Source organism: Phocoena phocoena, chromosome 16, assembly GCF_963924675.1.
Source record: "Phocoena phocoena chromosome 16, mPhoPho1.1, whole genome shotgun sequence".
Taxonomy (NCBI): Eukaryota; Metazoa; Chordata; class Mammalia; order Artiodactyla; family Phocoenidae; genus Phocoena; species Phocoena phocoena.
Window position 1 is genome coordinate 9,718,069 of NC_089234.1, and position 23,924 is coordinate 9,741,992.

General features: G+C 37.6%; 1 protein-coding gene across 3 annotated transcripts in view; it reads left to right on the plus strand.

Moving 5' to 3' along the window:
• ATE1 (arginyltransferase 1) overlaps positions 1-23,924 on the plus strand; it is a 152,320-nt gene that overhangs the window by 93,835 nt on the left and 34,561 nt on the right. For all 3 annotated transcript variants that reach the window (XM_065894303.1, XM_065894301.1, XM_065894302.1), the window contains exon 11: positions 22,964-23,084. In XM_065894303.1, coding sequence (XP_065750375.1) covers positions 22,964-23,084 — 121 coding nt within the window. The remainder of the gene's footprint in view (positions 1-22,963; positions 23,085-23,924) is intronic.

The window sequence follows — 23,924 nt, forward strand, 5'->3', positions numbered from 1 at the left end:
TCATTTCTTTTCATTCTTTTTTCTTTCTTCTGTTCCGCAGCAGTGAATTCCACCATTCTGTCTTCCAGCTCACTTATCCGTTCTTCTGCCTCAGTTATTCTGCTATTGATTCCTTCTAGTGTACTTTTCATTTCAGTTACTGTATTGTTCACCTCTGTTTGTTTATTCTTTAATTCTTCTAGGTATTTGTTAAACATTTCTTGCATCTTCTCGATCTTTGCCTCCATTCTTTTTCCAAGGTCCTGGATCATCTAAACTATCATTATTCTGAATTCTTTTTCTGGAAGATTGCCTATCTCTACTTCATTTAGTTATTTTTCTGGGGTTTTATCTTGTTCCTTCATCTGGTACGTAGCCCTCTGCCTTTTCATCTTGTCTGTCTTTCTGTGAATGTGGTTTTTGTTCCACAGGCTGCAGGGTTGTAGTTCTTCTTGCTTTTGCTGTCTGCCCTCTGGTGGATGAGGCTGTCTGAGAGGCTTGTGCAGGTTTCCTGATGGGGAGGGACTGGTGTTGGGTAGAGCTGGCTGTTGCTCTGGTGGGCAGAGCTCAGTAAAACTTTAATCCACTTGTCTGCTGGCTGGTGGGGCTGGGTTCCCTCCCTGTTGGTTGTTTGGCCTAAGGCAACCCAGCACTGGAGCCTACCTGGTCTTTGGTGGGGCTAATGGAGGACTCTGGGAGGGCTCACGCCAAGGAGTACTTCCCAGAACTTCAGCTGCCAGTGTCCTTGTCCTCAGGGTGAGCCACAGCCACCCCCCGCCTCTGCAGGAGGCCCTCCAACACTAGCAGGTAGGTGTGGTTCAGTCTCCTATGGGGTCACTGCTCCTTCCTTTGGGTCCCGATGTGCACACTACTTTGTGTGTCCCTCCAAGAGTGGAGTCTCTGTTTCCCCCAGTCCTGTCGAAGTCCTGCAGTCAAACCCTCTAGCCTTCAAAGTCTGATTCTCTGGGAATTCCTCCTCCTACTGTCGGACCCCCAGGTTGGGAAGCCTGATGTGTGGCTCAGAACCTTCAGTCCAGTGGGTGGACTTCTGTGGTATAAGTGTTCTCCAGTCTGTGAGTCACCCACCCAGCAGTTATGGGACTTGGTGTTACTGTGATTGCGCCCCTCCTACCATCTCACTGTGGCTTCTCCTTTGTCTTTGGATGTGGGGCATCTTTTTTGGTGGTTCCAGCGTCTTCCTGTCGATGATTGTTCAGCAGTTAGTTGTGATTCCGGTGCTCTCGCAAGAGGGAGTGGACACACGTCCTTCTACCCTGCTATCTTGAACCAATTTTGCCTGTGCCCTCATTTTCTTATGTTCCTCTCTAAAATATTCTTTTCCCCTCTGCCATTAGTACTAGCCACTTAGTGGACCTGAGTGAATTTATTTTGGTTCTTTAACTTAAAGAGCCAAAGTAGTAAGCGTGCCTATGAGCAGCGTGGATGCGTTAGAGGAGGCAGCAGCTGTGCCAGTTCCCTGGGTGCTCAGTGTTACGGGAAGTACCTACATAGGTGTGTCCACGTGAATGAACCACTTGCCCATCCAAGGCTGAGATGAAGAATAAGGAGAGAAAGAGGTGGTAGAGTATTCTGTATAAGCTGGACTTGATAAAATTCTATATCATAAGTAGTTTTTACTCTTTCCAATCAGTGGGACATTTCATCTTCTATTTCCAAGATGTTGTCCTTAGGATTATCATAGAGGGTTCACAAGAGTGGTTGATTAGCCATGTTTGTGTCTGGGCTTGTTGTAGTATTTAGTGAGATAAATGCTACACAAAAAACATGGACTTAAAAATTAATGTGAGTAGATGGAAGAGAATATTATATTATCTGAAGTTTTAACATACTGAAACAGATTACTGAGGTTGAGAATTTTGAGAAACAGAATGATGACAGACATCTTTGTTGCCATGAAAGAGACACATGACTTTCATACCTTGGAGACAGAGAGAGGGCCGTCTCAGCTCTTTTGGCCTACATCTGTGGAAACTGAGAACAAGGTGGCGGTGATAATGAGTTTATAGATTTTCCTAGGAAATATAGTAGTTGCTTTTGTAACTTGGAACTACCCAAGCTTGACTTATATTTAAGTTTTCCAGAGTTTTGCTGCTTCGTATTGCATGTTTGGCTACGCAGTCTTGAACTTGTTTTTCAAACCAAATTATGATAAAGAATTAAAGAGAAGGAAGGGGCATTGTCATAGAAAATTAAACAGAAAATGTGTATTTTCTTTCTTCTGTAATTCCCCAATAAAGTTTTTAATTCTTTCCATTAATAATTTTATTAAGGGGCAAAATAATAAGTTGAAACAGTGATAGTCAGACATGTATAACTCATTTAAACTAAGTAGCTGCATTTCTTTGCATTTCAAGGTGGAAAAAAATTTTAAGTGCTGCACAGCCACCTTGATGGGCCAGGAGTCATAAAGACTTAGAGGGAGTCTTAGGAAAATAAGGATTCTTTTTTTTTTTTTTTTTAAGAGATCCCTTTCTCCCCTCTTTGTTATCATTTATTTATTTATTTTAATGTGAAATAATTAATTCTCTTCCCATCAGTTTTAGACGAACTGAGGAACAATTACAGAGTGCCCTGGGAGTGCTTGTCTTATGGAGTCGCATAGACTGTAGCTACGTATCTCAGTTAAGAATTTGGAGTAAAGCTTGTAGAGGGGAAGTTTCTGTCCTCTCTGTATTCAAGGTCTCATATATTCCAGTACAGCACCATGTTGTTACAGTGCTCCTGGCTCACGAGGAAAACATCACGAGAGTGGTAAAAATACTTTCATATTTTTGGTTACAGAATCTTAGAAAGAAGGATCTAGAGAGATGCTAAGTATTTTTATTGCTTTAATTCAGATTAATTCTAATAAACTCATTCCCAGAGGCTTTGCTAAATGAATTCTCTGTTGGAGCCAGCTTCGTAGGATCGTCGAGTGCGTCTTAGATGAGAGTCTGGCAAGCAGTTTTACTTGTTTTCTGAGCATGGGGAGCGATAGTTTTGTTAATCCCGCTCTGCTTTGGAAACCTTGCCATTTCCAGACATGGCCTGAGGCCCTCAGTTAGTATTCTAAGTGAGATAGTAAAACCAGAGGGCTCAGTTCTATTATTGTATTATAATTAATAGTCCAATGGTAGACTTTCTTTTTATTTATTTAACTGTTTATTTGGAAGTATTTTCAAGCTTTCAGAAAAGTCACAAGAATAAGAATGATAGAAAGGAAACATACGTACCCTCACTCAGATTCACCTCCTTGTCTCCCCCTAACCCCTGTATATACATGGGTATGTGAATGTGTGTGTTTATACATTTACACACACATTTTTTTAAACTGTTTGAAAGTAAGTTGGTTATACTATGTGATTCTTCACTCCAAAATACTTCGCTTACTGTATGCCAGGTACATTTTATAAATAAGTGTTTTGTAATTATTAGCTCAGGTGCAACAGTCCTAGACAGAGGTGTTATTTTTCCCACCATTTTATGAATGAGAAGTCTGTAACTAACATACAACTAGTTAATGTTGGAGGATTTGCCTTCAGGTAGACTGAGGCTAAAGCTGTGCTGTATTGCTACCCTTGCAGGACAGTTCCAGTGTGAAGACTTTCATGTAAGTTTTAAAAGCACTCTTGAGCTTTCACAGGCTGTATAAGTCCAGAGTTCATCTATTCTAAAACATGCATTTTGTTTTCTCTTTTTCACATTAAAAAACCTTCATGTGTATCTTACAATGTATGGTGATGTAGTTGACATTATAAACGTGTGTCCAGACTTGGTGGTTAATTTTGGTGGTGCACTTCTTGACACCCAGTCACAGGTAGCCACTGTGTGTGTTGATGTATATGTGTTTTCTGTTTCCCACTTGAGAGGGAAAATGATATTCTAGGTTACCAGCTCCAAGGGGTGGAGGAGCTGTTGCATTTTATTTAATATTGTGGCCTTGCTTGAAGATCAGACATGCTTAATTTTCATGAGTAAAATATATAAATATTTCTGAAAAGCATCAAAAATCTCCTTAACTGTTTGAATGGGTGTCACTTCTGGGGGTGTGAGAATTATTAGTTGATTGGGTGGAGTGATTTGTGCAGTGGCAGAAGTACCTTACTTGAGATGATTGTTACCTTCTTCTGTTTGCGCTTCCCGTACTCTGTTGTTTTCTTTTTAATTTTAAAAGTAATTCCTCCTGTGGAAGAGGGAATAAATAAGGGGAATGTTCAAAATAAAAATTGCCTACAGTTCTCTCACCCAGGGCTAATCACTGTTGACATTGTGCTGTATTTCCTTGGGCTTTTGCAAAGATACATGCATTTCTTTTTCCCTCACAGTTGTTAGATGATGTATGCAGTGTTCTTTTCTACCTTTTCCCACTTGTTTCATGAGTATTTTCCTAATTTCCTTGAATCTTTCATATCCCTCAGATTTTAAGTGGCTGTAAATGTTCTAATAATGTGCCACAATTTATCTGGCTATTACTATACGTTTAAGTTCTTTCCACCTCTTTTTGTTACAAGTAACTCACGGCAAACATCTTTTTGTATATTTCTTTTTGAGACATTGTCACAGGATTCGTTCTTCTGCACATTCATGCTGAATGTAAGAAATCCGCCCATTTGAGACATTTTCTTCCAAGGAGAGCAGAGGAACATCATATACTAGAAGCTACTTAAAATTAGACGTGTAAACATACACAGGAGTATAACAGGGTACTTCCTGTTTTAGGAAAAATAAACCAATTGATTTTGTTTTAATTTTTCTGTTTTTCTTAAAATTTTACACTAAATTAATTTTACATTAATTTTACACTAATTTTAATTTTTCACTTGACTGCCTTTAGTTCTTATAAACTGATGAAATGTAAGTTTATTTCTCTGTTCCTACAGGTTTTTGGATTTATTTAGGTGCTGATACATTTTATCCTACCTTTTAGGAGTCAGTAGTGCTGGTCTCTTGTGGCTATTTTCATTTCAAGTTGAAGTACTAAAAGGTTGCTTTTGTCCTTTCAGTACTTCCCAACCTTAGTTTGCAAGTTCTCAAAAGGATTATAAGAAAAATTGAGTAAACTCAGTGATGTCTGGCCCCTTTGTAATAAGGGAAATAAAAATTCTCTTTATAAATTTATTTCTCTACATTTTAGCAGAAAAAAAGAGGGATACCTCAAAGCATATGAAAGTAGATAATTGTCTTTTGCCATTTTTTTTTTTTTTCCTTCTTCAGCTTTATTTTCTTAGGCCATCTACAGTGCAACAGTGGCTCTGTCCTGACTTTATTCCACTTCTTCCTTTCAGCACCTACGTAGGGTCACCTAATCTTCCTGCAGCTGCACCTTTTCAACTTTCACCCTCAACCCCCAGAACAAAAGAAGTCTCTAACTTTGCTGTGGTGGATCAGCATTGTGTCCAGGTTTAATAGCTGAGGCTCTGGCTCCTCCTTGCCCAGTGCCTTGAATCTGTTCCTTCTGTGTTCAGTTTATCTGGTGATGCTCTTCCATTCGTTCCATAAAACTCACCCAGTGCCCTGGCATTCTGAATGATTATGGCTGGTAGACTATAATTTAGTATACATGCATGTCTGTTTCCATCAGTTTTCTATGCGAATTTTACTAGTTATGGTAATGAGACAGTTTATTTAAATATTAAGTAAACTGCTAAAAGATGCTTTAGTTACTTGCATTAAACTTAATTTGAGTCATAAAAAAATTGCTGCTGAATTAGTTGTGGATGAGATAAATAAAAGCGTTTAAGGTTAAAAAAAAGTCCATAAAAATCTGGAAAGATCCTACAGTTTCCTAAGAATATGTTCTCCCTGCACTTTAAAGAACCAGTAACCTGAAGTCACAGTGATGCATCCTCAAAGAAAAGGCTTGGTGCTAAATCTAAGAATGGCCAATGAATGTGCAGTTATATATTTTACCTTAAAGTGTTAAAGGGATATATGTTTGTATGAATCCCCCCCGCCCCCCACACACTGTAATGGACGTTTTCAGTGAACCCACCACTACTAGTCCTGTTCACTTTGGGTAAGATGCCTTTTGCTATAAATGATTCTATAAATTTGCTTTATCTATGTAAATATATCTTTGCTTGAAGATACTCAAATTGTGATTAAACAGGTCTAATGAGTAAATATTGCCATATAGTTACATACAAGCCTTCAATCCTGGCATATTAGTAGGATTTGAGAGTCACCGAATGTGGTTTTGTGCTCGTACACTTCCGTAGTTGCCACTTAGGTGTTAACTCAAAGCCATATTAATTTGCCTCACTCTTCCAGTCCTCCTAGATCCTGGAATCTTGCTCTTAAACCCTAATCTATGTTTGTGTGTCTGTTACTGAAGTCGGGGCCTACTGTTACTGTCTACTTGCTTGGGCTGTTTTTAGTTTTCTGGAACCTTCTCTAAATGACTTGCTCAGGTCGATCTTTGTAGTTTCCATCTCTGGCCAGCCACAGTCTGGACTCTTTGTCACAAATCAAACCCTGGTTCTGACAATGGCTTTAAAAAAATCAATGTTTTACATGTTTAATTTTGGAAACATTGAGGAAGTTATATCTTTCTTACACCCTGAAATTCACAATAATAGGTTTTTTTTTTTTAAAGAAACCTTTTTATTGAGTCATACTACACATATAGAAAAATTCACAAAAGTGTAGAGCCCCCATGAAAATCACAAGATAAACACACCCATGGGTCCTCACTGTCTCCTGGAAATTGAAATTTCTCTCCCTGGCAGTCATACTGTAAAGGACCAAATTGTAAATCTTCACAGTTTCAGGCCATGCGGTCTGCCATTGTAGTGATCGCAGCCGCAGAAGTTTTGTAGACAAATGGGCGTGGCTGGGCGCCAGGAAAACTTTATTTATGGACATTGAAATTTGAATGTCATATAATTTTCACATGTCATGAGCTATTACTCTTCTTTTGATTTATTTTCAACCATTAAAGAAAGTAAAAACCATTCTTAGGTTGTGGGCCATATGTGAACAAGCAGCAGCCCAAATTGGGCCCGTTGCCGTGGTTTGCTGACTCCTGCTCTCTGGGGTGCCACTGACCTTCCACCTACTCCCTGCTGGCCCAGCCTCTACAGTCTGAATTAGCGTTAGTATCATCTTCATCATCCAGCACATTATAGCCATTCTTCTACAATCAGGAAACCCAACTATCAGAGCAATTTGCTGTGTGAAGTTCAGCGATTAAGTTGCCCTCATGTCTCTAGAATACACATTACTAACTTGGGATACAAATTTTAAAATGGATTTTTACCTACATAAATTTAAACTTATACTATATGAGGTAATAAACCATTAGTTATTCCATAGTGGTTTACAGACTAAACATAATGGTGATTGATTACTTCGTTTACTTTTCCTTTCTTTTTTATTTAACTTTCCAGATACTTAACAGTTTAAACATTGTTCCAAGTTTAAATGATTATATAGTATAGTTTATCAGTCATGAAATAACTCTGTTGTGAGTGCCTTACAGTATTGTTAAAAACCATTTATTGTCACCACTATGGTGGTATCTTGGAAAAAGCAAATATTTAATTCAGCCAGCATTCACTAGACCTGCTAGTAAATGAGGCACTTTGAGAACCTGTAGTAAGTTACTCTGCTGGTGCTGATGAATGAGATATAGACCCTGTCTGCGAGGAGCACTTGGACAGGATAAACATTTACAAAAGTATCCTGCAAGATCGAATATGGTAACTTCTAGAAAAAAGGAACAGAATACTATAGGAGCACAGATGAATGGTACAGAGAAGTATGTGTTTTATTAAATCTGATTTTTTTCCCCAAATTTTGAAAATTTCAAACCTACAGAAAAGTTGTATATAGTGAAAAAGGATAGTACAGTGAACACACATATACCTTCACCTCGAGTCACCAGCTATCTACATCTTGCCATATTTGTTTTAACTCTTTGTATGTATGCATATATAATTGTATGTATGCATGTGTTTTTTTCTGCTAAACCATTTGAACATAAGTTTCAGAGATTATGACATTTCACCCTAAGTGTCGTACGTCTGCACGGATCTCCTAAGAACAAGGATATTCTCATACTTAACTATGATACCGTTATCACACACAAGAAATCTAATATTCCTGCAATAATACAGCCCAATATATAGTCAATATGCAAATTTTCCAGTTGTCTCAGTAATGTCTTTTATTTTTTTCCCTCAGACTGAGATCTTATCAATGATTATATATTCCATTTAGTTTTATGGGTTTTTAAAGTATCATTTAATCTAGAACTATAACTTGGCTGTTTTTGCTCTCATAGCATCGACATTTTTGAAGAGTCTAAGGTCTCATGATTTGAATTTGTCTGGTGATTTCTTCATGATTTTATCCAGGTAGGACATTTTTGGTCAGAATACTACCCAAGGGATGCTGTGCAATCTCAGGACATCACATCTGGAGTCCCTTGAAGTCAGTTTGTCCCATTTTAGGTGTGGTTCAGGTGGACTCTACCAGACTTCTCCACTGTAGAGCTGTTTTTATTCCCTTTGCAATTAGTAAGTCATCTGTGGGGTCCTCCTGTGAGACTGTGAATAGTTGTTCCCCCTTTTTCCCAGTAGTAGAATCTTTTTCACAATTTCTTCTGAACATTAGGACCTTAAAAACATATTTCATAATTCCAGTTGGTTGCAGACATTTAAAATTTAAATATTTATGCATTCCTTTAGTGAAATGCTGCTGAAAGTTGGCCTATAAATATATTTCCTTGTAGAATTTAAACATTAATTACCATTTCATCAGGAGAAAGCACAGTTAAGATCAGGCTTCCAAAGATGAAAAAGCTGAGTTCAAAGCTTGGTTTCATGATTTATTATATGTACAGACTTTCTAAGCCTCAATGTCTTTATCTGTAAGATGGGGATAATCATCACTCCTTATAATACTAAAATTATTTCTTTAATTATATATAGACGTAATCTTTACTAAAAATGGGTGACTTCAACTTATAGAAAGGAAAAAAAATTAGACATTTGTTTATTTAGTTCTTTATTCAAATTTGATCTGAAAATATAATAAATTTCCATTTTTTGCGCCCAGTACGTTCGATTTATTCTAGTTTTTAGATATTTTTTATATGCCCTTCATTTAAAGCTAGGTATTTGCTAAAAGTGCTTTGGAAAGCTTACGTTTAATTTTGTCTTGTGTGATTCTTCGCAGTCATCTGGTAAGTGCTTCCTGCTGGTACAGGAAGGAGACTCAGATTCTCATAGATTATACTGTTCCCCAAGACTAAAAGTTAGGTACCTGGATGAAGGGTTGATTTATTTAGTGATAGATTTTCAAATTCACTGCTCAGAAACAAGCAGTGAAGATTGAGGATAGTTAAAATTCCTTTATTAATCAGTCTACGTGAAGATAAAATGAAGTCTGCAAGCATGGAAGCTGTCATAAACTACTAGGGTTATGTCGGAAGCTCTCTGGAGCCAACTTAAATTGACTCCCACTGGCCAAAATATGAACAATTTGAGCATCAAAAAGGATAACTGCGGTGGATTGAAGCACATTAAATATCTTTAGACCTATGAGCTCATGATGATACTGAAGAGTCATTGCTAGAGTTTGTGCTACGTACGTACCACATTGTATCACTCAGATGCTACATCACCAGAAGCCTACAGATGGCGTGCAGATCAGAAGCTTCCAAATATACTCAGTGCTCCACACTTTTAGGCTGAAAACCATAGAGATAGCATAGTTTCAGGCTCTGCATAATAGTAACTTCTCAAAAAATATACTTTCCCACATCTGGAGGTTGTAGATTTCAGCTTCAATTTTATTTATACTATTTCCGGAGAGTTCTGATGTGGTAAACTGACAAGATAATTATGATACTTTGATGTCTCCAAACTGTTATTGGGTGGAAGGGTGATGATTGGCTCCTTTTTTTTTTTTAATATTTTCTTGGCCGTGTCGTGCGGCATGTGGGATCCTAGTTCCCTGACCAGGGATTGAACCCGTACCCCCTGCATTGGAAGTGCAGGGTCCCAACCATTGGACCGCCAGGGAGTTCCCAATGATTGGCTCCTTAAAATTTTGAGATGATGTCTTTTTTGTGTAAGTCAAAGATGATATCATTATTGAAGAACTTTATTTTAATGGTGTAGCCATTGAAAACTTCCTTTCATGTATTTAAATTTTTAAAGTACATATGTTTAAAAACTAAGTCCTAAATAACACTTTAAAACCATGCATAAAAATATTAAAAATCCTTACACTAAAAAGATTTTTTTGTGTTTGGTGGATATGTGGTTTTGTAATGGGCTAAAAAATGGATAAAAGTACAACGTTTACAGAGACATTCATGTTACTGTGATCCTAAGTATCTTTGTAACTATAAATTCTATTCTAACAACATTGAGTTTGGACCAGTATGAGATTTTAGGATGGATGTCTTAAAAGGAATGAAGAAGTAAGGTTTTTCAAGTTGTCATCCAAGATTATTTTGTGTTTGTAACATAGTAACTTCATCTTAATAATTTATCTAAAATTCTGTGAGTGGACTTGAGTTGCTCACCCTTTGAATAGCTATGTTTAAGTTTAAAGTGATTGTGTCCTTCATAATTACATAACTGATCATTTAGAAAGGAAGGAAATAATGTATTAGGTATCTTTTTGGCTTTCTGAAGTGAAGGTACTGCACAAAGCTGTTACATTAACCTTCTACCAAGCCCTTTCTCGCAGGGACACACGGAATACTGATGACATTCAAGGGGATAGGATGTAAATTCTACCAGGACTCCTACTGCGACACAGTTGAGGGGGAAAAGGTTATCCTTAACTTGAAGCATTTAAGTCATTTGTGATGAATTTTCCATCAGGCAGAAGAAAAGGAATGATTACCAAAGATCACACCCCTGGGATAAATATGAGGTTATAGCTAACTTCTTATTTCCCTCAGGGGTGTAATTAAACAGACTTTTACGATTAAGGGTTTTAGGCATTGAAAAATGTTTACTGGCAAAAAATAATAGCTCCAGTTAGAGACATGATCAATCAGAGACAGCTTACTGACTTTATTAAAGCTGTGGATTTGTTGTGAACTGTTTTTTAGCATTTGTTTGACTCAGGGCATATCAACTGAAAAAAGAATGTTGAAGAAAAAGCCAGTAATATGTTTCTAAAAGGTCCAAATCCTAAATAATTCTAATTAGGCAAATTTTCATAAAGGGGTACGTAGGATATTGCCGACACACTTGAGGTGTTCATACTTATGTTTGGTTTTAGCTTGGGAATTTTAACAGAAAAAGAATAAAGAGTTTGAGCTTCTAATCTTGGCTTTACTAATACTTGGCCTTAAGTTGCTAAAACTAGCCCCCATCGCCGCCCCATCTTTTAAATATGAAAATGAAACTGGATACTGACTAGGGAGGTCTGAGGCCCTTCTAGTTTTAAAATGATCTGATTCTCTATTTTTAAGGAATATAAGTTGACACAATTTTGTTTATTTCAGTAAGTATTTTTTGAGAACTCAGTCCATTGAAAGAATTCCACCAAGTCACAAGAAATGCAAAGAAATGATGTATTCCCAGCTCTTGGGAAACTCCAAGTTGGGATTATGTAGGAGGGAGGGGTATGAGAAGCACAGCCTGTGAACAGACAACTCCAATAGATTCTATTAAGTTCTACGATAGATTTCTCTAGAAACCCAAAAGACACCAACCCTGGCCCTCCCAATCTAGATTAGATTTCCCTGTTATACTATCTGATGTGCTTTTTTTCATAGTATTTGCCATACTTTGTAATTATGTTTCCGTATGATTATTTCCTTAAATTCATCTCCCCTTCTAGACTAAAAGGTCCCTGAGAACTGAAAATGGCCATGTTACTGTTCACCGTGGCATGCCCTGGACCTTAGCATGCAGCCTGGCATGGTTGGCATTTCATAATTACCTGCTAAGTGCAGGAATGAGAGCTCAGTTGGTGGTGAGGTCAAGCAGAGTCCAAGGAAAGCTTGCTAAGGAAAGAGTAGGCAGCATTTAGTTTCGGTTTCAAATATGCAGTAGTCATTTAGACCAAATTGGAAGTCACCCCAGGTAGGACGGCCTGTGCCTCAATGTGAGTGCCCAGGGTGAGGATGCAGGGGTAAGAGAGTAGACTGACAGCGGGCCTTGTGCCTTAATGCTCGAGATACTTGATGTCTCTAAACCAGGGAGCTTTCACAAGAAGTCTGTGAATCCATGTGCACAATGTGGATACAGACTAATAAACATGTGAGTATGCTGCCATCATGCTACAGACATACAGGTTCTGTTGTGATTAGTAACATCCAAACTCATTTAAAAGCATTAATGAATTTGTAGTGGGTTTTTATCTTGTGTAATTTCTCACCAAGTGAAACTAATATTACATTATCTTATAAAGGTCTGTGAAATTTTTTTTGCTTTAAAAGGGGTCATCTACTTTACTGTAGATTTGGCGAGCCAGTAAAGCATTTTGAAAACAGAATTTACAGTCATTTCTCCCTGGTGTCAGTAGGAGGGTAGCTTCAAGAGGGAGAACTTGAAATCAGCCCTTCTCACTGTTGTCCAGGTAAGGATGATTTCACCTTCGATAGTGGCAGAACCAGTGATTCTAAGTGCTGTTTTCCAAGCAATAGCCTAAAAAAGCAAACACCTAAGTTGATTCTTCTTACCAATACGGTGAAGGCCAAATTTAATATGACATACATATACGTCTACATGAATATTCATGTGAATATTTAATCTTTAACAGATATTAAAGAAGCTTTGTTTGTGTTTTACTTTTTTATTTTTCCCTTACGTTATTGTCTTCATCTTGCGTTCTCTCTCTTTTTTTTTTTTTTCCCTTTATCCTTTTCAACTTGTGACCCTTCGGTTTGAAATTAAATTTGTGCTGTAAGTTGACTCCCTGAATCTTTTCTTCACAAGCTTTCTTTGTATTTTCTAGAAGAAAAAAAGATTAACCCAGGGTTTCCAAAATAAAAGCAAAGCTTGTGATTAAAACTGAATTAGGATCTTTATTCTCTATTATTTGCTAATAGTAAAATAAATAGCCCAGTCTTAAGGAAGATTTAAAATAAGTCCTGGAGCCTTTGTGAACTCCTGGATTTTAATTAAAGAAACACAGAATACCATCACTTTCTGTTTGTCAGTGGAAAAAATATGTATTTTAAAATTTTCCAAGCTTGGCCTGGCAGCACATGGAGTACATCTGTGGGCTTTCAGAATTTGGGGAACACAAATGGACTCAGATGTTTAGGCCCTTTGTCTTCACTGGTCTCAGCTCACCTCACCAACTGAGCATGGCACAATCCAAACAGTTTCTGAAAACAGAGCAGCTCGAGTTCCTTCTCAAGCACTCTCCTGGGGACTGATAAAGTCAATCTCTGTTTATATAACGAAATCAGGGAGCACGGGGTCTGCTGCAGTACTTTGTGGATGGGATTCCATTGGTGTTGTCTTTCAGGGAAAAGACTGGATTTAATAAGCTCTATTCTTACTCGCTTTCTTTGCAGGTACAGCCCACTCTAATGGATTATTTTGAACTATTTTTGTTTATGTAGTGCTTGAACCTCTCTTTAAGCTATTGGTTTTAGTAAAATCAGTAGGTTTATTGTGGAAAAATGGGATAGTGATTACAACTTTACCTGATAAAAGACTTAAATGTCTAGTTAATCTTTCTTTTTTTGTTCAGTGCTGTTGGTGTTCACTCTGTGTGTGTGTGTGTGTGTGTCTGTGTATTTAAATAATATTGTCTTTCCAGTGTTCTTACATTTTAATTTAACTTGAACTTTTAAAACAAACTCTGCTGGTTTATCCTCAAGTACTCATGAAATCCTTCCTATTTTTCAAAATATTTATAAGTATTCTTGAGAGTGAAATCTCATAAAGATCTTTGCTTCAGGACCAGAGTTCAAAGGAAAGTCCGTTTGGTTTTAATTTGAAAACTGTAAAAACAGAATACCCTCAAAATGGCAGGGTGAGAATTGGTAACTTCAATTTTATTGCAATCTGCCAAGCCCATCCCCAGATGTTTGCAATTAAAAGCCGAGAATGCTAACTTGGGTGAATGTCATATGAAAGCATTTCTTTACTATTCTGATTTTTTTCTAAGAAAAATAACAGTCTCAAATCCTTTAACATTAATGAAAGAAATAACTTCTCATTTGCATGTTTTTTAAACTCATACAAAGACAAATGTAATATTCAAAGAGATTTTTCTGTGTCATATGTAGTCCTGAATGCATTGGGGTTCACGTATGTCTTTTCAAGGTTCCCCTTAAAAAAAAAGCTTTTTGAAAGATAATAAAGCCCTTTAGAAACTAAAGTCATGTATTTCTGGATTTACTATAATCAAAAAGTGGACCTGTTAACATGGGGAATTTGTTTTAAAAGGGGTGTTTAGTAATTTCATTGCTTTCTTCGGGATTGTTACAGGGCATTTTTCATTATAATGTAAATAATAAGTTTTTCTTTTATTTTTGATCAATTGTGCATTCCATTGTAAGAAGTACTTCTATAAGAATCTAGATAGGATGAGATAAAAGAAACCAGAATATAATTTTAAAACCATGTGTTTCATGATATTTCTCCAGATAATGCCAGGTTACAGTAGGAACCATTCATGGACTTGAAAGTTACTTTGAACATATCATTCTGTAGTAAAAAGAAAGATACCTACTGGTAGTAAATTTGAATTTATGGAAATTGGCATTTGTTCAGAGAGAAGATGGAGTTACTCTTTATGACTAAACTAATGTTAACATTTTGAATGTAAAGCAAAAAATACATTTATTTTTGAAGCTTCCCAAACCATAGACAAGGACCACATACTGTCTGTAGAGCTGAAACAGTTGTTTCCCATTTCATTTCCCGTTTGGTGAAGTTCTGACAGACATGTATTTGGGAACTCAGTGGGGAGACATGGTCTCTGCAGGTCTTGGGTCCGCCTACATTTGCTGTTGGTAAGTGCCTGATTTTTCTTTCCAAACATGGTGCTACTCAGAATTTTAGACGCACTGCAGAGGACTTCTGAGGAATCTCCAGAGAAAGCTAGTTGTTTTACCTTTGTGTTCTGCCAACACCTTGCTTGTAGTCCTTGGTGCCCTTTTCAGAATTGTGGCCCATGCCGAGCTCCTGTTGCAGCGTCTTGTGCTTCCTTAGCATCTTGTACCCACCAGCCTGCATTTACCACTGGCTGCGAAAGTCACTGGAGCACAGCTGCCTCCCTTGCCCTAGCCGACGGTGAGTGCCTCCCTGGGCTCGTTTCATCTCATCATCCTCCATGCTGAGCGGAGTCCCTGCGCATATTGAACTGTTGTGATTGTTAAGATTTTTTGAAGTTATTTTGAAAATACTTTAAAGAATTGTGCATATTTTTTAATCTAGATATAGAAAGAGAATGGAAATCAGGAACCTAGCTCTGAGTTCACCGCTACCACTTAATGATCTTATGTTTTATCTGTGCAATAGAAATAATGTCTATCTTCATTACTTTTTTACGTCAATAAGATTTAACTTGGATGATATGCAAAATCATTATGAGGGCTGTGTTCTTAACAAACACAGGAAGAACTCATTGTTTTTGTCATTACCAACCAAGTGATATGGCTGAACTCTTGAACAAAGAGGCCTTTTCCCAAGTCACATTTTCTCTTCCTTTTCTTGAAATGAAGCTTAATGTGAAAAGCTATACTTTTCTTTAAAGGAAAGTGTATACCGGTGAAAGAAGGGAAGAAATATTTTCAGCTTTGGGGGGGGAAAAAGCCAAATTGACTTGAACTAGTAGTTTCCAACCTTCTTGAGTATGAGAACTCCTTTTTAATTTCAGTAACTCGTATAGATTCTGTGATGATAATGTTCTTATACTTTTAATCCTTTCCCAAAGGTTGAGAACTAGTCTTAGTGAAAATATGGTGGAGGTGCATCATAGATACAAATTCGGCAAGTGTTGATTGGTTCGTGTGTACCGCATTAATGTGCAAAACAAGAGTGTGTTAAAGTAACATCCACTGTGTTTAGAGAAAGGAGGAGGAAAGGGATGGGCGGCGTGTACTGGATTCCTTGTTCATCCAGCTGTCGCTTGGAGCAGGTTTGGGGATATGCATCAGGGAACAAATCAGACTGAAATCCCTGACGCGTCATTTTAGCTAGGAGTTTTCTATAGATACAGTAAAGAAGGTTAACAAGGATGTTAGAAGTCCTCTGGAAGAAAGACAGTAGAGGAGATAGGTGGGTTTCATTGAGCAGGTGACAGCTGAGCAAAACCTTAAAGCAGATGACAGAATTAGCCACGGGAATATCCGTAAGACCAGAAGAGAGAACAGTCAGTGAGAAGCCGTGAGGTGGGAGCAGGCCTGAAGTGTTCCAGGACCAGCAGGAACCCGTGTGGAGCCTGTGTGGCCAAGGCGGAATGGTAGAGGAGGAAGATGGTAGAAGACAGGCCGGAAAGGTAACGAGCGCCACGTCACTTAGGGCTCCCTAGGCTGTGACTTGGGTTTGGCCTGTACTCTGCCTCAAACAGGGAGGATGGGAATGCGGACGAATACTCCGTTTTAAAATGGATTGTCAGTAGATTTAGTGGTTGCTGGGCTTTCAGGAAGAGGGAGTGGCGAGCCGCCGCCGCCGCCGCTGCCCGTGGGCACAGGCTTTCGTTTTGGGCTGATGAACATGTTATGGAATTAGATAGTGGTCGTGATCACACAGCCTTACAAATACCCTAAAAACTACGCTTTGAAAGGGTAGATTTTATGGTCTGTGAATTACGTATCAATAAAAGTGTTGCAAAAAAATTGACTGTCAGGGCTTGATAGAACCTTCTCGTTTTTGTTTTTCTTTTTTTGCGGTACGCGGGCCTCTCACTGTTGCGGCCTCTCCCGTTGCGGAGCACAGGCTCTGGACGCGCAGGCTCAGCGGCCATGGCTCACGGGCCCAGCCGCTCCGCGGCATGTGGGATCTTACCGGACCCGGGCACGAACCCGTGTCCCCTGCATCGGCAGGCGGACTCTCAACCACTGCGCCACCAGGGAAGCCCACTGGAACCATTTTTTTGCTCCTCTTTCAACTAGTTAATACCGCCTTTGCCTTGGAAAATTTAGATTTCTAACTAGTTATACCTTAACTGAGGGAAAGTCTCCTCGTGTTGTTGGCTGTGTTTTCATTAGAAGTAAAGGGTGTTAATCTGTTTTAAAATATCTCTGCTGAAATTGTTAATGACTGTGAAATCAAATTTTTCTAGATACCCTTTTATATGCTCTTTGGCTACCTGTGTTCACTGTTATTCAGTAAGATATGACAGTGAGGTGTTTTTAACCTCTGGCTATCAAATGAATGTAATTTTTAGGCCAGAATTCTTATATTTTGCTAAACTAAGCTATTCTACATATAATTTATTTTGTGATGCTTTAGTAGTGTAGAAAACTAGATCAGCATGATAAGATGTTCTTCAAATTATGGTCTAGAGCATGGAAGTGAAAAGAATGCCAATTCATTTCATTGACCAAAAACCAAAATTGTATGCTCTCCTCTTCCAGAAGAAGCGGTTATTTTTAATAGAAATGGATCAGGACATGTATTTAGCTAGGTTTTTTTCCCCCTAGTGTTTTAGATTTAACTTCTGCATTTCCTCAAATTTTAATCTGTGACAGCCTAGTAAAGTTGATTGAAATATTATGACTATATTTTAATTTTTCCTTCTTTTCCCCGTGGGGGAGGTGTAGTATAATTTGTGTTTTACAAGTAGTCTAAGTAGTCTTCTTTAAAGAAAATAAAATCATTGAATACTACAGTTGTACTCTGAGTAGAATATTCACTCTTGTATGGCAGCTCAAAATATAGAGGCACTTTGTTTTCCACTTCTAAAACAGTGCCAGTTTGTAAACAGCTCCAGAAGTTACAACAGGTGGTGAAGTTATAGATCACAGAGTTTGCTGAACTTACTTCTCTTTGAGGACTTTGACTTGGGTAGTTACACCTCACCAGAAGTGTTTAATTAATGATGAAACACATGCATTTCCTCCTCTACATTTAGGCTTTTTAGAAGACAGCTTGTACCTTTTCCAGGCATCTTGTCTTGAACTACATTATCCTCTCCTGTGGCCTCCCCTCTTGAAATAGGTGTCCTTGCTTGGTAAAATTTCCCTCTGGTGCCGTCCTTGTTGAGTGGGCTTCTTGGGGACAGCGTGGGGGGAATCTAGAGTTCATCTTCTAACATGTAGATCGAATTGAAAGAAAGTTCTGAACAATTGTAATATAAGCCCTGTCAGACCAATCACGTTTTCAAAATTTTGAATACTTTAGAAATCTGTGGTAACTCAGATTTCTTCTTATTTACAAAAAGTCAGCACCCTAGGAGAGAATTAATCTGCTTTTACCTCATTGTTCCAACATGAATGAATGTACTTAGAGGTTGATTAAATATTTTTCCTTCTGACCATGGGAAAGTATGTCCAAATCCTTAAGTAATTACATTCTTAATACAGACCTTTCTCATTTTCTGAGCTGGAAAGGCAGGGCAGCGTTCAAGCCTCTGCATTTTTCATTTGTGTGATGGCAACTTCAAACTGAACTGCAAGTAGTTCGGTCACTTAACTCTCTACCAGCTAAGCTTAGAAAGCGTAACATTTCAAAGTGGTTTATTTCATAAAACTCTTTGCATTCTTTGATGGCTTGAGACAATATTTAAAGCACTGAAATAAGCCTGTGCTGAGGAGAAAAATAATGGTTTAACCTAATCTAAAATTTGATTTTGGATGATCAGAAGTTAAAATGTGTACATGTATGGTTTTTCACTGAGATAACCTGAGTATTTAAAGAGTTAACAATAAAATATTAAGTACTGCCTTAAAAGCACATTGTGAAAATTTAGGAACTTTGGACAGTTGTCCATGATCACACTTAATATATTCTTATGTGTGCTTTATCTTTCTCCAGGTCAGTCACTCCCAGTAGACTGTGAATTATCTAGAGACGTGCATTTGTTCATCTTTTTTTCCCAGCACCTAGTGCCTGTCGCATAGTGAGGAGTCATTTAATGTTCATTGACTGAGTATTTTTTATTGTCAGCATCATTGTTAAATCCAGGCCCTGGATTCAGGTGGCTGCTAATGAATCAGCATGTCTGCATGGAATGTATCTGTTTTTATCTTAAGAGACTCATAGTTGATGGCTGATTTCCCCCCTCCTCCCCAAAATTTGGTCTGTGCATCTTAGCCAGTCAGCATTTAGTTCTATCTTAAATTAGAAAATGGTGTCGTTTGTGCGTTTTGGGTTTTATTTTGTTTTTTCTTGTTTTTTTTTTTTTTAACTTAAGATGATATGTTTCCCTTTCACTAGACATTCTTGGGATTCTCTTCTTTTATATGCTGCCATCACAATAGACAAGATACACCATCCATTTTTATTACTGTTTCCTTATTCATATTGGTAATCTTTTTATACTAAATGCAGAATCATAGAATAATTAAGCAAGAAGAACCAGAAAATTCTACAGATGAAGAGCAATAAGGGGGGTTTAGCTCTACCAGATAGTATATTAAAATATAATATAAAGCTTTAATATTTAAACCTATATGGCACTGGTACATGATTACACAGACAGAAGTATAACAGAATAAATAGAAAGTCCAGAAAGAGATCTAAATATATTTGGAAATTTAGTAAGTTATCAAAAAGACATTTTAAATTTTAAATCAGTGGGGGAAATGATAATTGTTTAAAAAATGATGTTGAGGCCACTTGGTAAACATCTGAAAGAAATTAGGTTGGATCCTTTTCTTCTACCTTACACCAGAATAAATTCCAGATGGAGCATAAATGTAAATGCAAAATTGTGAAACCATAAAAGTACTAGAAAAAAACCATGAAAATGTTTTTATAATCTTGGAGTGAAAGTGACCTTTCTAGTTATATTATAAAGCCCAGATGCCATTTTAAAAAATGATAAATTTGACCATTTACCAGATTTCTACATGGTAAAAGAGCATGGCACACACAGTCGAAAGACAGACAAACTAGGAAAGTACAACATACTTTACAAACTAAGGGTTAATTTCCTTAATATATAAAGCATTTTTCAATTACCAGGACCGTAAATCTAACAACAGAATGGGCCAACTTTATAGAAAAAAAAATACAAATTTCTTTAAACATGTGGAAAGATACATAGTGCAAATTAAAACCACAATGAAATGCCATTTCTCAGATTGGCAGATATGGAAAGTTTTGATAGTACACTGTCGATAAGAATGTGGGGAAAGTAGCACTTGCATACATAACATTGCCGATGGAAATATAAAACGGCCCAACTTCAGTGGAAAACAGTTTTGTGCTATGAAACTTAAAACCCTTATACCCAGCAATTCCAATCCAAGGAGTTTACCCTAGACATATGCACAAATGATGTGTATACAAGAATATTTATCACAAATGGTTATGCCATTTTAAACCAACACAAGTTCTAGATGGTCCAAATCCTTGCCAGAACATGTTTATTCGTCTTCTAAATTTTAGCCATTCTAGTGGGTATTCAGTGGTATCCTGTTATAGTTGTAAGTTGCATTTCTGGTAACTGATGTTGGGTTTCTTAGGTATTCGTATATCTTTGGCAAAATTTTTAAGTCTTTTGCCTTTTAAAAAATTTGGATTGTTCTTATTATTGAGTTGTTAAACTCTTCATATGTTTTGGATACAAATATGTTGTCTAATACAACAGGTTTTCTTAATATTTTCCCCAGTCTTTGGCTTGCCTATTTATTTTCTTAGTAAGTTTTTGAAGACAGTGTAATTTTGATGAAGTCCAATTCATCAATTTTTTCTTTTATGGTTAATGCTTTTTGTGTTCTAAGAAATCTTTGTATACTCCAATGTCAAGAAAATTTACTCCTTTTTTTTCCCCTAGAAGTTTTATTTCTTTAGCTTGTATATTTAGCTTCCCCCACCCCCATTAGATTCTCAAAATAGTCCATAACCAAAAAGGAAAAAAAAAAAAAAAAGATTTAGAACCACTGCTTTAGACTGCTATCTAGTGTTCAGATTTGTTAATGTAGACAGCACTGCGTCATACTGTCTCTTTTCCCAATAAAATACTTTCTGAATTAATGGAGAGAATGACATTGCTTTTGAGAAGGTAGATATCAGTGGAATAACTGGCTTTATTACACCTCCTAAGTAAATTATTAATTCATTTCTAAATAACCCCGTGCTTCGAACTTTAATATTAGATGAGTGTGTGGCCCACCTAGACCTGCCCCTCTTCTAGGTGACCTTTATTGCTCTAGGACAGTAAGGCATCAGCAATGCCGTGAACACTGCAGGAAGATCAGAGTCAGAGACCTGAGTTCTGGTCTTCATACTTTCATGCCTTCTGTCTCAGGCAGCAAGCATTCGCGTTTCATCTAGAATAAAGTCCAAAACATGGTATCTGAAGCTGATCCCCAACCTACCTTTTCATTTCTGCATTGCTGTGTTATTTCACGTTCCCCAGAGTTATCTTGTACTAGGCCCAACTCTGCATCTTTGTTTATGCTGTAGTCTTCGTCTAGATTGTTCTCATTCCTTTTCAGCCTGCCCCAGACTTAGCCAGTGAATCTGTTCCCGTTAAAACTCCATATCCTCCTTGAACTCTTCTCCCAACCTCTTGAAAGGAATTGATTTGTTTTCATGTGTTTTATGTACAGTCTCTCCATTAGCTTACAGATTTCTGAACGTTTTGAATGCTGGGAGGGTGTGGTGTTCATTTTAAACCTAAGTGATGCTTTACCAGTTGCTCACACATGGTAGGCTGGTTATAGAGCACCTTTCTGATATAAAGCCGTGTAACAGTGCTAAGCCCTTAAGCAGCAGTATTCGTTGTCATGGGGTTTGCACTAGATAGTGTTTTTCAATCTCTGAGCTTGTGACCCATTTGCTATTTATGAAAGCAATTTTGGTGTTAAATAGTCCAAGAGCATCATTTAAAAAAAATGAAGTAGAGTAGAAAAGAAAGGATTACATAACATGGGTAAGCATTCTATAGTAAAAGATTTGTTTCTGGTTTTATATTTGCATATAGGTTTACTAGGTTGTAATGCAAAATGTATTTCTTACTATGGGTTGTAGGTTAAAAAAATTGAAAACTAATGTTTAGATTTAACCTCTATGATGAATTTTGAATTTTAAAATTTAGAGAAATGTGGAATTTTAATTAACTGATATGTCTAAAAATTTTCACTAAGTGATTTCACATAATTTGCACTATCCTCTGTTAATTGGCTACCAGATTACCCTTAGGTGAATGATTTTTTTCTTCAGTATCTGTTGTATAGTCTTTGTTTTATATTTGGGGTACATGATGGGGTTATAAATACATAAATCATTTTTTCTAAAATAGAGTGTTTGAAGAAACTTTAGAGGATTATTATCACAGATATTTCCCTGAAATTTTTGGTAATTAAAAATTTTTTTTCTTTCTTTACATTTATCAGTCTAGGTTGCTCATGGAAGCATGTTGACCAGACAGTACTTTTTAGTACATTAGAATGGAAGGAATATTATCAGCTGAGCTTACAACTTCAAAAAATTCTGACTAAGGATAGTGAAATTCCATTTTGGAAAGTGTTTATTTCATATGTAAATTATAATGCTGTCAAATGTGAAACTTCACTGTGTTATTAACTGGCACTTAAGAGACAACTTGAACTTGAAACTGGGTATTCTTAGCAGTCAGCTCAGCAAGAATCATATGCTGAATATTTCTTCCAAAAGAAAGTAGAAACTCAGATCTTCTGAATGAGCACAGGCATCCCAAATGGTGATACATTTGTTTGAGAGCCTTTTGATCAAATGCTCATTCTTGAGCTGGGAAAGCAGTTACTAATAGGGTTGTTTAGTATTTACAGTAAAGCTGTTTCTGGTTGACTTCATTTAACTTTGTGATTAAAACTTTTCCTGGAATTCTGGAGTCTAGTAACTAGGAAGTTACTGTGTTAGTAATGCCTGTGCCTTTTTTCTTCACTTCTCTTTAGGGTCAGTATAGACCGTCTGATTTGCTGTGTCCTGAGACGTACGTTTGGGTACCCATTGAGCAGTGCCTGCCTTCACTTGAGAACTCCAAGTACTGCCGTTTCAACCAGGACCCAGAAGCAGGTATGTTTGGAGCAGAGCTTGGCCGGAAATCATTGGCTTTGTTTCAGAATCCGCTTGCGTGGTTGTGACCCTTGACAGGGTCTGGTAGCTTTTTATACATTGTGGAGTGTGCGTGAGTACCTGCGCACGGACATGCGTGTGTTTGTCGGATAGAAGGAGACGCTGCGTGTGCATACACACGCAACACTCACGCACACGACACTCACAGTCATGGTTTTGCAAATAAATGCTGAAGCCTCATGTGCTTGTGCTACGTACTGACACAGCTTCTTCCATTTGGTTAGTTTTCGCGTGCTTTGAGGGCTCACACTGTTCTCCATTACTTTTACAACCATCACAGTGCATAAAAATTGTTCACTGGATTATTTAGCCAACGTAAAGAAGATAGACGTATCGACCAATTGGACCAGATAAAGTTGTGGAACGGTTTCGCGAGGGCCAGCCGGCTGTGATGGGTTTTGTGATGATACTTCCTTGACTTCTTGCATCCCTGGTGCTTCTTCTTTTCTGTCCTTTCTTCTATCTCCTGCCCAGAATAGCCCCAGCCATATTTTATCTCTTATTATTCTCCTTTGGATACTGTGCACTGGTAGCAGGTACAGACACTAAAAGTATAGCCCTGGAGCCAGACTTCCTGCATTCAGACCCTGACTCCATCATCAGCTGGTAAACTGGGTCCCCTTCGGCAGTTTAATAATCTCTCTGGCCTCAGGTTCCTGGCCTTCAAAATAGAGATAATAGTAAGACCTTTCATACTGAGCTACAGTGAGGATTAAAATAAAACAAGCACATTGAGAATAGCCCCCTCTTACTGTGGTGTTGGTGATTGTTTGGCAGGTT